This window comes from Eublepharis macularius, chromosome 1 (assembly GCF_028583425.1).
Source record: "Eublepharis macularius isolate TG4126 chromosome 1, MPM_Emac_v1.0, whole genome shotgun sequence".
NCBI lineage: Eukaryota > Metazoa > Chordata > Lepidosauria > Squamata > Eublepharidae > Eublepharis > Eublepharis macularius.
Genome location: NC_072790.1, coordinates 49,178,401 through 49,194,843, shown reverse-complemented (window position 1 = coordinate 49,194,843; position 16,443 = coordinate 49,178,401). Strand labels below are relative to the sequence as shown.

General features: G+C 39.2%; 1 protein-coding gene across 1 annotated transcript in view; it reads right to left on the bottom strand.

The window, feature by feature from the left end:
• Nucleotides 1-16,443, bottom strand: part of ROCK2 (Rho associated coiled-coil containing protein kinase 2) — a 119,296-nt gene that overhangs the window by 47,577 nt on the left and 55,276 nt on the right. The window contains exons 6-10 of the mRNA XM_054969922.1: nt 13,456-13,600; nt 10,983-11,121; nt 9,507-9,598; nt 6,949-7,108; nt 1,383-1,440 (exon numbers count right to left, since the gene is read on the bottom strand). Coding sequence (XP_054825897.1) covers nt 1,383-1,440; nt 6,949-7,108; nt 9,507-9,598; nt 10,983-11,121; nt 13,456-13,600 — 594 coding nt within the window. The remainder of the gene's footprint in view (nt 1-1,382; nt 1,441-6,948; nt 7,109-9,506; nt 9,599-10,982; nt 11,122-13,455; nt 13,601-16,443) is intronic.

Below are 16,443 nucleotides of genomic sequence, written 5' to 3'. Positions count from 1 at the left end.
GTAACTTTGCATGAGACTAAGAAGCCATCTTAGATAGTAGGGCACACAATGAAACTGGTGATGAGCAATAGATTCAGGACAGATAAATGAAAATGTTTTTTTTAAAAAATTTAAACAAATGGGGGCTGCATCTCTATATATGACCCTGTGTACCAATTACACTCATTTATGCCTACTCCGGTGTTCTTTTATAAGTCTATGCATTGTTCTTCAATTTGTTCTAGGGACTTTTCAGTTGCTGGACTGAAAATAGCCTTCCAGAAAAGGTGTGAAGGGCATCTTCATTGCCTATTTTTAGGAAGGCTTGAAGGCCATCTCGAGGACTTAGTTGAGGCCGCTGCTACTTTGTGAACTGTTTTCTGAAAATGCTGTTTAGGGTGTCTGATGATACATGGTTTATCTGTGTCACTGTGACTTTATTGTATTTTTCTGTCTGTTGAGTCCCTGAAGAAAGGTGTTACATAAAAACGTAAGTAAATAACACAATTATCTGACAGATCTTACTGCCACAAGATGCAACAGCAGCTTGCTTTTAAAAAAAGACTAGACAAATCTATTAGTGACTGACAGATCCACCAATGTCGGACCTCTCAGTCATAAAATACTACTACTATAATGAGTTCAATGCTTCATGTCGGGATGTAAGACAACTCTGAATACAAGTTGCTAAGGGACAAGAACAAGCAGTGCCCAGCTTGTAAGACTTCCAGGGACATTTGAGGGCTGGCTACTAGGGAAACAGGAAGCTAGAATAGATGGACTTTTTGTCTGATCCAGCACTGTTTTTCTCATGTTGGTAACTTTGACACATTGATAATTTTAAATACTATTTTTTATTTAAAATACTTGGCACTACCACAAAACTGGATAAATATTACTTGTCCAGTGATGGCTCTCATGTACATATCACTTCATGTATAACCACTGACTGACTTTTTAAAGACTAGGCCTATGTTCAAGAAAGACTGCTACTGTCAAAAATAAACGAGAACAGATTACTGAACCACTGCTATATAGTGAAAGAATAACATTTTCATCTTTCACAGTTAAAAAAAAATAATGTGCTCACCTCTTCACTGTCCTGTAAAAACAAACCAAACAAACAGGTCAATGATTTTATTTTTTTTAACAAACACCTCCCTATTCATATCTTCTTAGTACTGTAGAATTGCCTGCATTAAAGTTTCCAAAGAAGTATTCTGCAAAAACATAGTCACCTAATGGCCAGTGGTCTCTTTCACTTTAATGGGGCTTATTCATAGATAACCGTAAATTTGTACAACAAATGCTAACCATTTAAACGGGAATACATGGCTCTATAATGCAAGGATTTAGTATTCTAAGAATAATTAACACTTAATAAAAATAGTGTACTTACTTACCTCATTTTTCCTACAGGATTCATTTTCCTTACAGGTCTGAGAAGAGTCACTTAGCAACCTGTTGAAAACAACTCAAGTTTTCAAAAACTCTTGCACCCATGCCAATCAACTCATTTTAATCAACCATCTCAAGTTTTAATCCACACTAGACTATTCTCAGAATGATGGCAGTCTTATTCAGTTTGCGCTTCATTTTCAAGTGAATCCAAGATCTTTTGGCTGAAGGAGAAAGAATTTAAGAGCTTTCTTTCAAATCTACACATAGTTTATAGTTGGAATGCCTATGCAAGTTTAACATTAACATTTCATTCACGTGCAGTAATGCAGGTTCACTATACACAGCCAGAAAATTAAATGCTTCTATCACAACATATTTTTCTACTTGTATTTCCTTTCTTCCCTCCCGCCCCCACCGCGCAAAACACTAAATACTTGTATTGAATACAATATTTATGAAAATTACAAAATTAGAACATTTAACTCTGAAAAAAAAATGGTTGCACTTACCTGGAACTGTTGTTTGTCTCTAGTCACCAGTGCAGTCACTCATGGTTTACTGCACATGCTCAGGCCTGCCAGAGAAGAAACTTGTAGAGTGCTTTAAGTAATTTGTGCACTCATTGCCTCCCCTCCCCACATCTGAGTTCCCCACCTTTCCAAGGCACAAAGAAGGGGCAGGAAGTCATATCCTTCAACTCAGTGCTATGGAACCAGTAGAATTACCAGGAAAGAACTCACAGTGGGACAAGAGGAAGGGATGTGAGACTGCACTAGTGACCACTCACTGAACACTTACAGATACATGTAACCCCGGTTTTATCATTATGGTCACAGTGCAGTTCCACATAGGAGCCTGATGAGCTAACTTGGATGGAGGGTGTAACACGTCATAGCTTGGCATAATGGTTAAAAACTGTCACCCATATTTATGTATATAAAAACTATATAAATAGCCATCCAAGATTGAAACTGATTAGATTCTTATACATCTAAGAGGCACTACAAAGGGACAGGGGTCTATTCTACCAATGTCCCAAATGAAATATACTGCAGAAATGATGCAGGGAAAAACTCTGAAGGAATGAGGAGAAAGAAAGAAAGAAGTAGAACATCGATCCGCTCAAGATGGAGTGGGAAAAACACATACCAAGACATTAGGGAAGTTTGGGTGCAAACAGTGACAGGACTTTCCTGGAGCCCGAATAAGCAATAAAAAGCCATACAGGTCATTAGTAAATAAAAACAGTGTGCCTTGCATCTAAAGGTATGTGAGAAGTTTTTTGGAGATGTCAGAAAGAGCTGGAAACAATAGCATAGGGAAGTGTCATGAAACATGTAAATGAGACACATCTTTTGGGAGGTAAATCTACGCTAGGGCATAGGAACGCTAACATTGTTAATCCTCCAGAATGGTGGGACATTGCTTACCAGGTTCAAAAATCTACTTATTCTAGAGTAGGAAGCAATATACACTCCTCCTTAGCTATAGCCTGTGGTGACATAAGATTCAGCCGTTGCTAGCCAGAAAAAACAGCCACAGACCTTAGGCTAAATAACGTAAACACACAAAGATGGGGGGGGGGGAAGAGTTTCATTATTTATTTATTTTACAAAATTCCTCCCGTCTTTCTGCCCTCAGAAGGGCAGCTGATTTTAGGAAACCATGGGAATAAGCAAAGGAGAGTATTCAAGAAAATGGGTATAATCTCCATCCAGAAGCTCCCACAGGGAAGAAACATAAGAGTGACTGACAAGGCTGCAGACCACCAAATCTTTTACTCTTTCATGCAGAGTAAATCATCCTAGATGACATAAGTAAGTGTAAAGGCTTTTTCTCCCATGTTTGTTACTAGATAAACTTTTAGCTGGAACTGCTTGGGATAGAATGAAGTATCTTCTTCATGCAAACCCTGTGTTCTACCCTTGAGCCACCATTTCTTAAGGAAAGAAGAAATGGCTCCTGCAGCTACTGAGCATGTTCCTCCTAATCAGCGCACCGTCTGCCTGAACTGGTCAATTCACAGTCCACAAGGTAAGCAGTCTATCCCAAATATCCTTAACCTAGGTAGCAAACCCAAGAAATGGATGCCTCTGAAGAAAACAACTAGGCTAGTCAGAAGCAGTCTAGTCAGAGATTACCTAACACTGGCCACAATTATATATTGAGGCCATCTACTACCTTGCCAATGTTTATTATCCCTTCCGACGTAGTCAAAGGTGTGTTATGCTCCCTTAAAAAGAGGAAGTAAAAAGGATCATAACGATCTGCTAATTAGCAATCTAAAAGGAAAATGGCAAGGGAGGAATTCCAGGTGAACCACTTACAGCCCTCACCAACCATAGGGGATGAATGAGAGATGAAGTGCTGTATGTCTTGCAAGCCATCAACAACAACACAGGCCATAGGAAGTGAGTAAGCCTGTGTGATACATCAACCATGGAATATTTTTCCCTTGAGCTTGAATTTCTTGCCAAATTTTCACATATCCTTGCTTGTCTGTCATAGATTCATAACTGAACTGATCAATTCTATTTCTGGTGGTGGCGTCACAGTGAGCATTTATACACAACATCAGTGGCGAGATTGATGGGCTCAATCTATTTCTGCATTGAAACCATATTTTAAATAGTCTGTCTCTTAGTATATGGACCCCGTCCTGAATGGACTTTAGTGATTTCTTAAGCCATAAATAATTATGAATGCCCTGTTTAGCATCAGTTGTCTCCAATTTGATGCGTCTTCTACTCAGATTTATAATCCAATTGGTTATCCAAACCAATGTCACCTGGCAGTACAGTTTAATATTCAGTACTTCCAATCCTCGTTTTTTGTCATCCTGTAATACTTTAAATTTTATTCTTGGTTTCTTCCCTTTCCATATGAAATCGTTTATTACTTTCTGCCACTTGTTTAAAGTCTTTTGTTCTGTATGAATTGGGACCATTTGAAACAGGAAATTCAATTTTGGTTTTATATTCATTTTAACAGCAGAAATTCTTCCTCGCCATGAAATATTCAATTTTCCCCATCTTTGCAAATCTTCAGTAATGCTTGTCCACACTTTTTGATAATTATCTTTATACAGGTTCTCATTTTATACATTTATTCCTAGGTATTTTACAGGCTTTGTAGTGATAGCACAGTCCGTTATTTTTCCAGTCTCTTCTCGTTCCTCTGTTGTTGTTGAAAGTAGTATTATCTTTGTTTTCTTTTTGTTCTACTTATATTCAGAGTACTGTCCAAATATTTTTCCATAACATCAGTCAAAGAGTTATTTGGATTTGTCACTGATATAACCACATTGTCTGCATAGCTTTTCATTTTATATATCTCTTTCCCCTCCTTACTCCATTGGTTCTACTGTCTTGCCTGATTCTCACTGCAAGAATTTCCAAGGCCATAATGAACAGTAATAGTAATATTGGGCATCCCTGTCGTGCTCCTTTTGTTATTTCAATTTTTTTCCATAAACGAACCATTAACTAGGATTGTGGCTTGTTGGTTGGTGTAGATACTTTGCATCCAATTCAAGAACTCAATCATACAATTCATTCTTTGCAGTGCTTTGATAAGAAATTTCCAACACACATTGTTGAATGCTTTTTCAGCATCTAGAAACATAAATGCAGTTTTTTCACCTTTTCTTTTTGAATATTCAATTGCATTGAGGAGATATCTGATGTCTTTCATGTATGTCTTCAGGACAAAGCCTGTTTGATCTTCATGAATTACTTCTGAGATGCATCTTCTTACTCTTTCCACTATTACTGTTGTAAATATCTTATAATCCATATTAAGTAAAGAGATGGGTCTGTATGATTGTGGTATTAACAGATCGTTCCCCTCTTTATGTATTAAAGTTATATTTGTCTCTTGTCATGTCCATGCTAGGATCTTCCTGTCTTGTATTTCCTTCATCACTTTTTGTAGGGGTATAGCTAATATATCCTCAAAGCATTTATAATAGGCAACCATCAACCCCATCCAGACCTGGAGCCTTCACTGCCTTTAGTTTTTTGATGGCAAAGTTAATCTCTTGAATTGTTATTGCTTGATTTAGACTATTTCTATGCTCAGTCATAAACTCTTTGATTGGTGTCTCTAGCAGATATTTCTCCATCTCCAAGGCTGAACTATTCTTGTGTTAACCACAGAGTTAACTATAAGCTGAGCATAGACAGCCAATGAAACCAAAGCTGCTTTTCTACCACAACATCATTTGTAATTTGGCAGCAGTCTGTGAAAGGGGCTGCACTGAGCCTTGGACCCATTGACCAATATGGAACTCAGTCTTCTCTGTCACTGCATGAGCCTTTATAAGTTGGCCTAAAGGAAGTTCCAAATGGCTGACAACAGACTGCATCTCACTGGAACTGACGGCTCCCAACCTCAGAACTAAGGCAACCCCAAAAAGTGAAGGAATGCCTTTAGCCAGACAGGTATGCAGCCAAAAGCCCTTCAGAAAAAAGCCAAACTGAATCAGAAGATCTATTTGTCCAAGCTTCTGGGGTATACAGACAGCCAGACCCTTGGACCAACCAGGTGGGAGAGAAGTACTGAAAATCAGGTTGGCTGCAGCCAAAGCCTTTCACAAAGAGTGCTCTGCTCTACCAATCATATCTTTGGGGTACACTCAAGATAGAACCAGCCAGCTCCACTGAGATTCTCCAGGCAGATAAGACCAAAAAAAAATGGTTGTCTGCCAGGCCATTATAATGTCACAGTCAACGAAAGTTAAAAACATCTACATATTTCTTCTTTAAAGAGAAAAACATTCTCCTCAGTCTCAAGAATGACATGAGGAAGAAAACAGAGAACAGCACAGAGGAATTCTGGTCAGGGTTCCCAGGTCCCCCTGTGCGGGTAGGGGATCCCCCTCTTCCACCCTCTGTCCCCTGCCATGACTCACCTGGCCGGCAGAGGGGAAAGGTGTGGGCTTCTGGGATGGCATGATGACATCACTTCCTTGGAGTGACAACATCACGCCACCCCACGAGCACTCCCATACTTCGCAGTGAGCCAAATCAGGCCCAGCTGGGGCCCGAATCGGCCCACTGTGAAGCAGGCATGTGCTGCACCTGCGCAAGGATGTCATTTTCAGGAAGTAATGCCATCATGCATGTGTGGGGCATGCAAGGAGAACTCCCAGAATGGCACAGTTGTGAGTGCTGGATCCCCCCACTCCCACCTGGAGGATAAGGGGATCTGGAAGCCCTACTTTAGGTTTATATTTTCCCTCAAAGAAGGGAAACATGGAAAAGCCAAAAAAAATCTCAGGAATCAGCATCAACTTTCTGCAGCAGCAGAGAACAAACTGAAGGATGCAGCTCCCTGCCCCCTACCTCATCATGCCTCGAAAAAGGCGGGAAACTCGGGTGTGGAGAGTGGGGTCGGAAGCACACAAATCACTTTAAGAGCTCTAGAAGTTCCTTCTGCAGCAGGCCTGTGCATGCACAATACCCATATGTAACTGCACTAGTGAGCACAACAAAGGTCTAAATATTTTGATAGAATTCATTATTGACAGAAGCATTACAATGACAATTTTAGAAATGTATCACGTACAAGTTCTCTCTATAGTAGGTAAATCCTATAAAAGGTAGCTGATTTCCAACAAAGGCTTTGGGGATTGGAAATGTTTCAACATCTCCTTTATCATCTTCGATGTCATCAAAATTGCTGCTATCTACGTCACTACTGAGCTCAGGTACAACTGGTGCAGCAGCTAAAAAAAATTGGGAAAGACATGTATTAAAACAAAATTCATTGACCTCAATACAAAATTGAACAGGACATTTCATCACAGCCTTCAAGGTCCAAAGCAGTGCAGAACATGGCAGACTCCCAGCTTGTATACTCAGAAGTGTAAGGAAACTAGGAAGACACACTCTGGAAGCAGTAGGGTGACTGCTGAGTGAGCGAGAAAGTTTGGATTTCTTTTTTTAAACAATCCCTGAACTGCAGTCCATTTTGGAAATCCTAATTGTAACCCCAATAATGCCTGAAAATATTTTGAGGATGTCAAATTTGAGAAGCTGTTCTGAATTTTAATAACACTTGACTGAAGCAGGAAAAGATAGTATGTCCAGACTAGACATGGGCACGGAACGGGGAAAAAAACGAACCACGTGGTTCGAGACTCCTTCATTTCCACAGAACATGAACCATGAATTGGCCGAATTCGAGGGAACCCAGGGAATTTGAGCCGGTTCGAGGGAACCCAGAACGGGCCCCTTCATGCTCACAGCCAAACTAAACAAGACCTTCCCGTATTTCGTTTCATGCCCATCTCTAGTCCAGACTTTATAATTTATTAATTAAATACAATAAAGAGTGTACAACTTTTTGTTTTAGATGGAAAACAGCCTTATGACAGGACAAGTATGACATTATATTTTTTCTTATGGTTCATCATTTACAGCTTGTCTTCAGTTTGAAGAAAACTTGCTTAGTGTCACTGATCGACTATCTTAACACCCCCCCCCCCCCAAAAGCTAAAATGTCCAGCTTTTGTACCAGTAGGTGCCAGTTTTGCAAAGAATCAGAAGCGGGGTTTTTTGTTCATATGCAGTGGCAGGGCCCACATGAGGTGGGTATTTAAATACTATAGCAGAAAATCTCAAAACTGGCCTTAGTACTGATATTCCAATTTGCCAGAGGTAATGCTATGAAATAATCATATACTTATTCCAAAGAACCTTCAAGTTTTCTTTTTACTCTTCATTACAGCAGTTAAAATGGCATTTGCCAAACACTGGAAGAAAGCAACACAGCTGCACATGCAGGATTGGGTTGATAAAATTAAAGAAAAAAAATTATGATCAAAGTGACATATTTACAAAGAGAGAAAACTCAATGGAGAACCTTTTTGGCTCAAATAGGTGTAACTGTATACCTTTGGTTGTTAGCAAATGTATATCTTGCTTTAGCCTGTTAATACTGGGTGATTGTTTAAAAAAATTCTTTCCCCTCTCTTATGGCTAGATTGACATACTTTTTAATGTACTGTTAATAATATACGTATATAATAAAAACAGAATACTGTAAAACTGAAAAAAAATGAAAAAGGACACAGTGAATTGGAGCGGTTCAAGCATTTCCCAAGCCAGCTACTGGACTGAAACCAAAACTGCTACAAATTCAGTTTGAACAGAACTAGAACAAACCCTTCAAGCTTTATTTCTTTAGAAAGAATCCCACTAATAAACGTGTTTTAAATTAAGCTTGAACCTTATTAATAATTTAATTAGTTTATTTCCTTTTCTAAAGCTGATGTAACATCGCTGCTAAGAGAATGAGCTACAATCAGTGAGGTCTGACCACTGCCGGTGCCATTGGTTCACTGAGTGGCTTTAAGCCAACTACACCATCTCAGCCTCAACTGCAATAGGGGTAAAATAATAACAGCATATTTTATAGGGCTATTATAAGGTTTACAATATAACACAAGTTAAGTGATTTATAAATGCAAAGCATTGTTATACCACCGAACTGCAAATGTCTGAGTAACTTGTAAAAAGTGATGGCCCAGCCAAACTGTCCAAAATTCAAGTGAATATGTAAGGCTACAGTTAAATCAAAGTGATTTTGAAAAAAAAAAATATTAAGTGGTATTTGGTCTTCACATTACATCAGACATATAATTTAAGAAACTTAGAACATTAAACCTTAAATACCTACATAAAAAATAACGCCAACCAACCAGCTAATCCAGGACATCCTTACCAGCCGGGAAGCCCAAGCAGATCTACAGAACTCCTCCCTGGAAGCTAACAGTGAGGGAAGTTCTACATCCCTCTGCACGTGCCTGGCTGTCCCTGCCACTGAAATGCATCAAGTGCTCATGGAGCTCTGCACTGTAGGCAATTACTATTGAAAAAAATTATATTTTTACACATATTTCCATCTTTGTATTCAAACATACGGAAAGCACACACGAGATTTATTTCAGGAGTATGTGACATCGTCCCACACTCTACAGAAGCTCAGCTGGAAAGTTGTGAAGCCTTGACTTTTGCAGAAAAATATGATACAAGCTTCCATAAAAAGAGACCATTGTAAATTCATTGCTAACTCAAAGCAAAAAATGAACATACATTTTTCAAACGTAAAAGGGTACTTACTTTCTCGAATATTTTCCCAATTCCACTGATCATTCTTAAAGAACAGATGGTTTTTAATTTCTTCTACGCCATTCCTTCCAAGACGCACCTCCCTGAACATGGCAATTAAACCAAAATTTTTATTAAAATAGACGGCATTCCATTTTCATTAAGCATATATTTTTAGATTCAATTCACTTGCCAAGATGTCTAAACACAGAAGGGACATGATCATTCATGACAGTTTTTCATTAAGATCTATTGTAATTTGAATCTCCACAGAGAGAGAGAGCTATTTGTTAGCACTCTCACATATGCAGAATGAAATGGCTAAAGATTTCAGTCTGCCACGTGTGGAATAAAACGTATTTCCAACTGGACTGTGCAGGAATGGAACACAGGAAAAAGCTTTATTTTTTTTTTAAAAAAATCTGCAATCCTACAAAGCTTGCCAAACCACAGTACAAACATTTGGACATAAATGACGGAAGACCTGGCTTCCAAACACAGAGCAGTTATTCAATATCTACTGAACTAAGTATTTCAAAAACTGGATCCTGCACCTCTTACTTAAAAACATAGCCACACATGCACATTTTTTCCCTTAAGGCGTATAATGAAGCCATTATACAAGTGGCAAACTCATTCCTTTTCAAAACAGCTTTTTTGTTGTTGAAAACCCATAAAAACAAGCTTACGTATGAGAACTAATAAGTCACATGACAGATATTCATTCCTCGTCACTTTAAGTGCTTCAGAGGCAACTGTGTATATAAAAAGACGCTCTGTTTTAAATAAATGCACTGAGCACCACTTTTAATATAAACTGGGAAGGCATACACAAGTCTAGGGAAAAGGGTAGTAGACAAAGCACTCTTTTAATTAGCTCAGTTCTTTTCATCTACTGTTTTCTCCACCCTTCGGCCATTTCTTCCACATAAATATAGCGGAATCTAAAGATACTCCCAAAACTGGACCCTCTGCTACTGCCTGTGTATGTGGCTCAGCAGACAACGATGTGGCTTGTAGCCAGATTTTTTTTAAAAAAAATCATCTACAAATTAAATAAACCATGGATTGGTCCACACAGCACAGCAAGTGGAAGAAGACCGTGCATTTTGCCTGCATTCCTTTACACTGAGGCCTCCCCCGCCACGAAGTCTGGGCGAACTTTGAAACAAAACCTTGCTAGAGATGCCATGAGGAGAGGGAATAAAGAGGCTCTTGTTTGATGCTTATCTTTGGTTATCTATAGAACTACCTACCAATCCCATCAAGCATTTTGTTAAGAAGAAAACAAGACTTGGTAATTATTGATGGAAATACTGATTAAAAAGCAGATTTTGATGATGAGTGAGTTTTCAGTGATTTGTGATTATACGATGTTTCCAAAATTATTATTTTTTAAAAAATAATCCTTCTGAAAGTATTCATTGTTATCAAAATGTATAGCAAGCAATCCATTTTAATAAAAAAGAAAAATATAGGCTTACATACCTGTCTGTTAAAAAGGCACAGATAAGGTCCTTTGCATGTTTAGAGATTTCTACATCATCCGGGAAATGTAATGAGTTCTTGTGATCCATGATTTTACTATATGTCCCAACCAATGAATCAGCATAAAATGGAGTATCCCCTAAAATTAAAAATGCATAAGTATTAACTGTAACAGGTATTAAAACATGAAAGTAGATAAAAATAAATTGCGATAAAAACATACAAACCAATGAAGACTAACCAGCAGTTCCATCTGGTACAACATAGGGCAGTTTGCGGATTGTTTAGAATGCGCAGATGGGAAGCACATTGGAACAGCTTCATTGCTTACCAAAATGCTTCCATGTCCAATTCAAACCACCAGTTTTGACCTTTAAAGCCCTATACAATGTGGGGCCAGTTTACTTGATGGACCTTTTCTCTTATTATGAGTCTATTCATCAACGAGTCCTTTCAGGGTCCTCTCACTAAATACTCCCTTTGATTTGTCTGACTGCCATCATACCTGAAGGGCTGTCTCCTCACATACCAGCCAGCCAGCCAAGATCTGCCTCTCAAACCTTGCTCTCTGTCAGAGGTGAAACAGGTAGCAACTAGTGACAGGGCATTTTCTGTGGTGGTACCTCACCTTTGGAATGCCCTCCCCCTTCAGACTTGCCTGGTACACACTACATCTACTGTTAGGCACCAGGCTAAAGCACATCTTTTTACTCAGGCTTTGAATTAGAGGTTGTATCTTATCAGCTTTGAAATGGTCTACTTTTGTTTTATGGATTGTTTTTATGCTGTTTATGTCCAATAGCTTGCGTTTTAATGGCCTGTGTTTTTAATTGTAAGCTGCCTCAAGCAGGATTCTGAAGAGACAGCATAGTCATATTCTAAAATAAATAAACATAGGCTTTTTCTTTTTCAGTGGTGGTTGCAGCAATATATGGAAAGCACATAGGGCCCACATTCTGGCTGCTTTCGGTAAAAAATGTAAGGTGGACACTGGACAGCTAATCTATAAAGAAAGTTTTGCCTGGGAAGAAATGCACAACTTTTCTTTCTGCTATTTTTAAATTGTTTGTTACCTGTGGATCAGGTTTCTTCTAGCCCACCTTGAGCTGCAATGGTTGGTGGCAAAGTTGGCAGATAAATGTGCAAAGTTCAAAGGAAACATTCAAGGTAATTATCAAAGAGCATTGCAAGTGAAACATCAAAGTATCCCCAAGAGCGGTTCAGGAAGCTATGTGAGGATCTACAGTGGGAGGGTAGAATTGTGAAAATCCCCCCTTCCTCTTGCAGAAGTGTCCTTTGCCAACAGAGAACAAGTGTTGGATCCAATCCACTGACATATCCAACAAGCATAAATTAAGTTCCATGACTCTGCTGTTTTCTGCACGCACAGTTCTATCAGTCTAATTAAAAATCCATGAACCCAACACATACATAATTGTCTCACTAAGTGTTTAATAATCTATTGAATTGCTTGCACAATTTGATTTTTTCTTGCGTTGCAGGCATGATCTCTAGGAACCAGCTAACAAACCATAATTTTAATACAATTCTTTTTAAAACACAAGAAATATAGAGCCCCTTTGGAGAAAGGGTCTTTAGAACAGGGATCTTGCTTTACTGATTCTTTCCAGTCCGCTGTTCAAACCAGTCGTTTTAACCTTCCCAGAGTCAGGATCCACCTTTAATCTCTAGGTGGCAGTATGGGATCCACCAAACTGCAAGCATTTGACATCAGCATCACAATAGGAAGGGAGAGAAAACAGAGTTAGACCAAGAGAGCCCAGAACAGGAGGTCTGAGTACCAGGAGGTATAGCATAATGAGGAACAAGTTGCAGGTTAGAATCATAGAGAAATCCTCTACACCACTGAGTGGATCTCAGATCGCTGACTCTGTTTCTTTCAGACTGCAAGCAAAAAGAGGAAGGAAGCATGGCGCTCCTGCTCTCTGCACATGCACACTAACAAGAGGTCCTTCTAAAAGGCAGCAAAATTCATATGATAATTCTTGAAGGTCCCAAAAATGGGTTGAAGACCACTGATATAACCAAATTGTTCCACTGTTATCCACAAGAGAGAAACAGAGCTCCACTGTTATCCAAAAGAGGGAGAGAATGCACCATCAAGAAAGGTACATGTTACATTGACTACTATGGGGAGTGTCGGCTCATCTCATTGCCTTTATAACTCAATCCAAGGTTGCAGAATAGGAGAGTCATGGTGGGACAGGAAGAAAGAGAAGGCAAAGTTTATAGCTCCTTCCTATAACACCATCCTTGCCTTCTTAGAGAAGACTCATCTCAAATGCTGAAAACCCAGACTCTGTTGTATAGAGCAAAAAGGAAAAAAAAGATTAGACTTAAAGACCGATAGCCTCATCAGCATCATGCTCTTATTGCAACAATAATGCAGCGATGTACAGATATAAGAGAAGATCTAAAGTGAGAGAGAGAATAAGAAGAACATGCTACTCACCAACTAGCATCTCAAACAGAAAAACTCCTACAGACCACCAGTCACATTCCCGTCCATAATAACCATCACCCCCTTGTGACTTTAATACTTCAGGTGATATGTAGTCAGGTGTTCCAACAGCTGTATCGCAACGCACCATACCTGTCTTCATTATTATATAAAAGACAACAATTAAACAGTACAACGGATAAGTATGGTGGCTGAGTAAGCTACATTTCTTTAAGTAAAACATTTTATTATAAATATTACAATTGTATAATCGCCCCCATATAGAACTTTTTTCATAAAGTACACAATACAAGTAACAACAAATCTTACTACGGGGATTGAAGAAGTTAATCTAGGAGCCAAACTGAATAATCAAAAGTTGGCAATGCAAGCTGTGTCCAATTCACAACCCAAGAATGGAAATCTTTACAGTAAGCTCCAAAAGATCTTAAGACAGCAGACGACAACTGAGTCCAATTGTGGGTCCTTTCTCGATGTTCCAGTAAAATAGATGTCAGATACACAAACAGATTAAATTATAATAAAGAACTTAAGAGAAAGTGTCTTTCCAAATATTCCAGAATTTTAATATTATGCACATCATGAGAGAAAGTAGCAGAGAGAGTTTGAGTGGCAAGCAAGAAGCTGCTGTCACTCACAATGTCTCTCGGCTACAGCCCCCAATCCAACCACTCCCCCATCAGCAGCTCACTGGAGTAGATCCAACCTGCATCCTCACAGTCCACTCAGCAAAAGGCTGAAGCCTTACTCCAACTTCCTTCCATTGACAGAAGTGCCACTTAAGTTGGAGAAAGGCTCCCGAAGGCTGGACAGAGTCCTTGAAAGAAGGCTGGATCCATGCTATTAATGTTGGCCTACACTGTAAGGTTTTTCTACAGATTACCAATAATAATATATTTAGATATTGCAGATGAAGTGCTTTGGATGCTCAAAACTGCTTTATAAACATTATTACAAAGTGTTCATCATTAAAGGGTAATCATCTTCCCCTCTGCATAAGACTACTCATGTTACTTTCTTTCACACTTCAAAGGGCATTGTATAGAGAGCAAGCGCTACCAAATTAGCTAGGATTAGGGCACGTATTTCAAAAGGAGCACAAGCACACTTGATGGGAACTCAATAAAATATTATAAACGTATATTATCTCCACTTCTCCCAATGTCTGAACAAATGCTAGATTTCCATCTCCTTAATGCAACAGATTAAAACATGATAGCTAAATACAAGGTACTGCTTCGCAGAACACGTTTTATCTTTCATGAAAAAATATTCTGCTGCCACGACTAAAATTGAATTAATATTCTGGTTATAGCACAAAAAAGAGATATTATCCAGATCCAAGAGAATAGCTTTTCCAACAGTTTTAAATTGTGAGTTGTTCATAAGCATGTTACACTCAGGGAGGGTATAACAAGTAGCAGAGAACATGAGTAATTTAAAGCACGGAGAGGAGGTTAAATGGAAGTAACAAAGGTGCACAATGATTTGTCACTTCCCCTATAACCCATCATTTTGCTAATCTGAACCCACAAGTGTGAGCTCCACTGTGCCTGGGGTGCAAGTGGGTCGTGTCCATTCTGACTGATAAAATATTGCTCATCGAATGTTTTGCAGTTGGTTATCATTCCACACAGAATACTAATACATCTAAAAGAGGCACTTCATGCCCTCGTCATGAGACTGCAAAGATGGAACATTGAGTAACTCTTCAAAGAAAGTCCTGAGGTTACAGGACAGTTACAGGTTAAAATCAAATGAATATCTGAAGGTGGGTGGGGAGAAAAAGGGGATCTTTCAAAAGGACCAATTCTCCATTTCTTTCAAGGAAACAGGTGTGTCTTGTAGAGACAGAAAGGCTTTGAAAACATAAGTTATCGTAATTTTTTTCCTGCCACTTCTGCCATTTTATTTTCTGCCATGGATACTTAAGACTGAAGTCTAAGGCTGTAGCTGAGAAAACTGCATATGAAGCAAGATCCCCCATAGGTAGCTGTAGATAAACCCCCCAAAGATTCTTCTTTTATTCCACAGCTAACAATGCAGAAGGATGCCTGCACTCATCTTGCATCACTTATGGAGTGCATAAATCAGTGGTTCTGAAACAGTGGGCTAGGACCCAAAAATGTGCTGCAACTTTCTTGCAGGTGGGTCAAAAGGGCAGGAAGGAGAAGGAGGAAAGTAAGCTCCGGGAGGCTAGATGATAAATTTGGGTTTACTTCGGCACAGAGTGCTAAAAGTTCATGAAACGGCCTGTCACTCAGCAAAGCTACCCATTTATAAGTAGCAAACATGAAAAGTAAAATATTCAATTGTTTAGTGTTCATTGAGTTTAGATTCTTGTGTTTTATACAGGGGGGGGGGGGAGAGGAGAGTTACATGAAGAGACTTTGCAAGTATTTCCAAAGAGTATAGTACCACTTTGAAAAGTCTGAGAACTACTCATCTAAACATTTAAGATGCTGACAGAAAGCGTTTTTTAAAGCACAGATTCTGCCACAGCTTTAAAAACTTTTCATCTCTCTCTTTTTCCATCTAAATATCCTACCCATACTCTAATGGGCAGAACAGAAAATAACTAACACTGGGTTGGATCCTAGTTGTTGTTCCACCACTGTAACCACATTTACACTGCCAAAACAGTACGTTTGTTGGCAGAGGAGGGGGGCAGTGATTTCCACTGATTTCCTTCTTCCCCCCCCCCACCCCACACACACATATCACATACACACTGTTTCTGAGTCACTTGACCGGAGAAAGAATGGCTATTAAAGCCACTAAGGAAAGTCTTGGTAGACAAAGGCAGAACACGGTGACGAGTGAGAACTGCCGATGATGGTAACGGCCACCGACTCCATGGGGACAGTGGCCATCGCAGTGAAGAAAAGTCGCCACTGCTATGAGGTGAATGTAAGTCACCACCAGCTACCCCACAGGAGCCAGAGACCCCAGCCCTACACAATAATAACTTATACACTA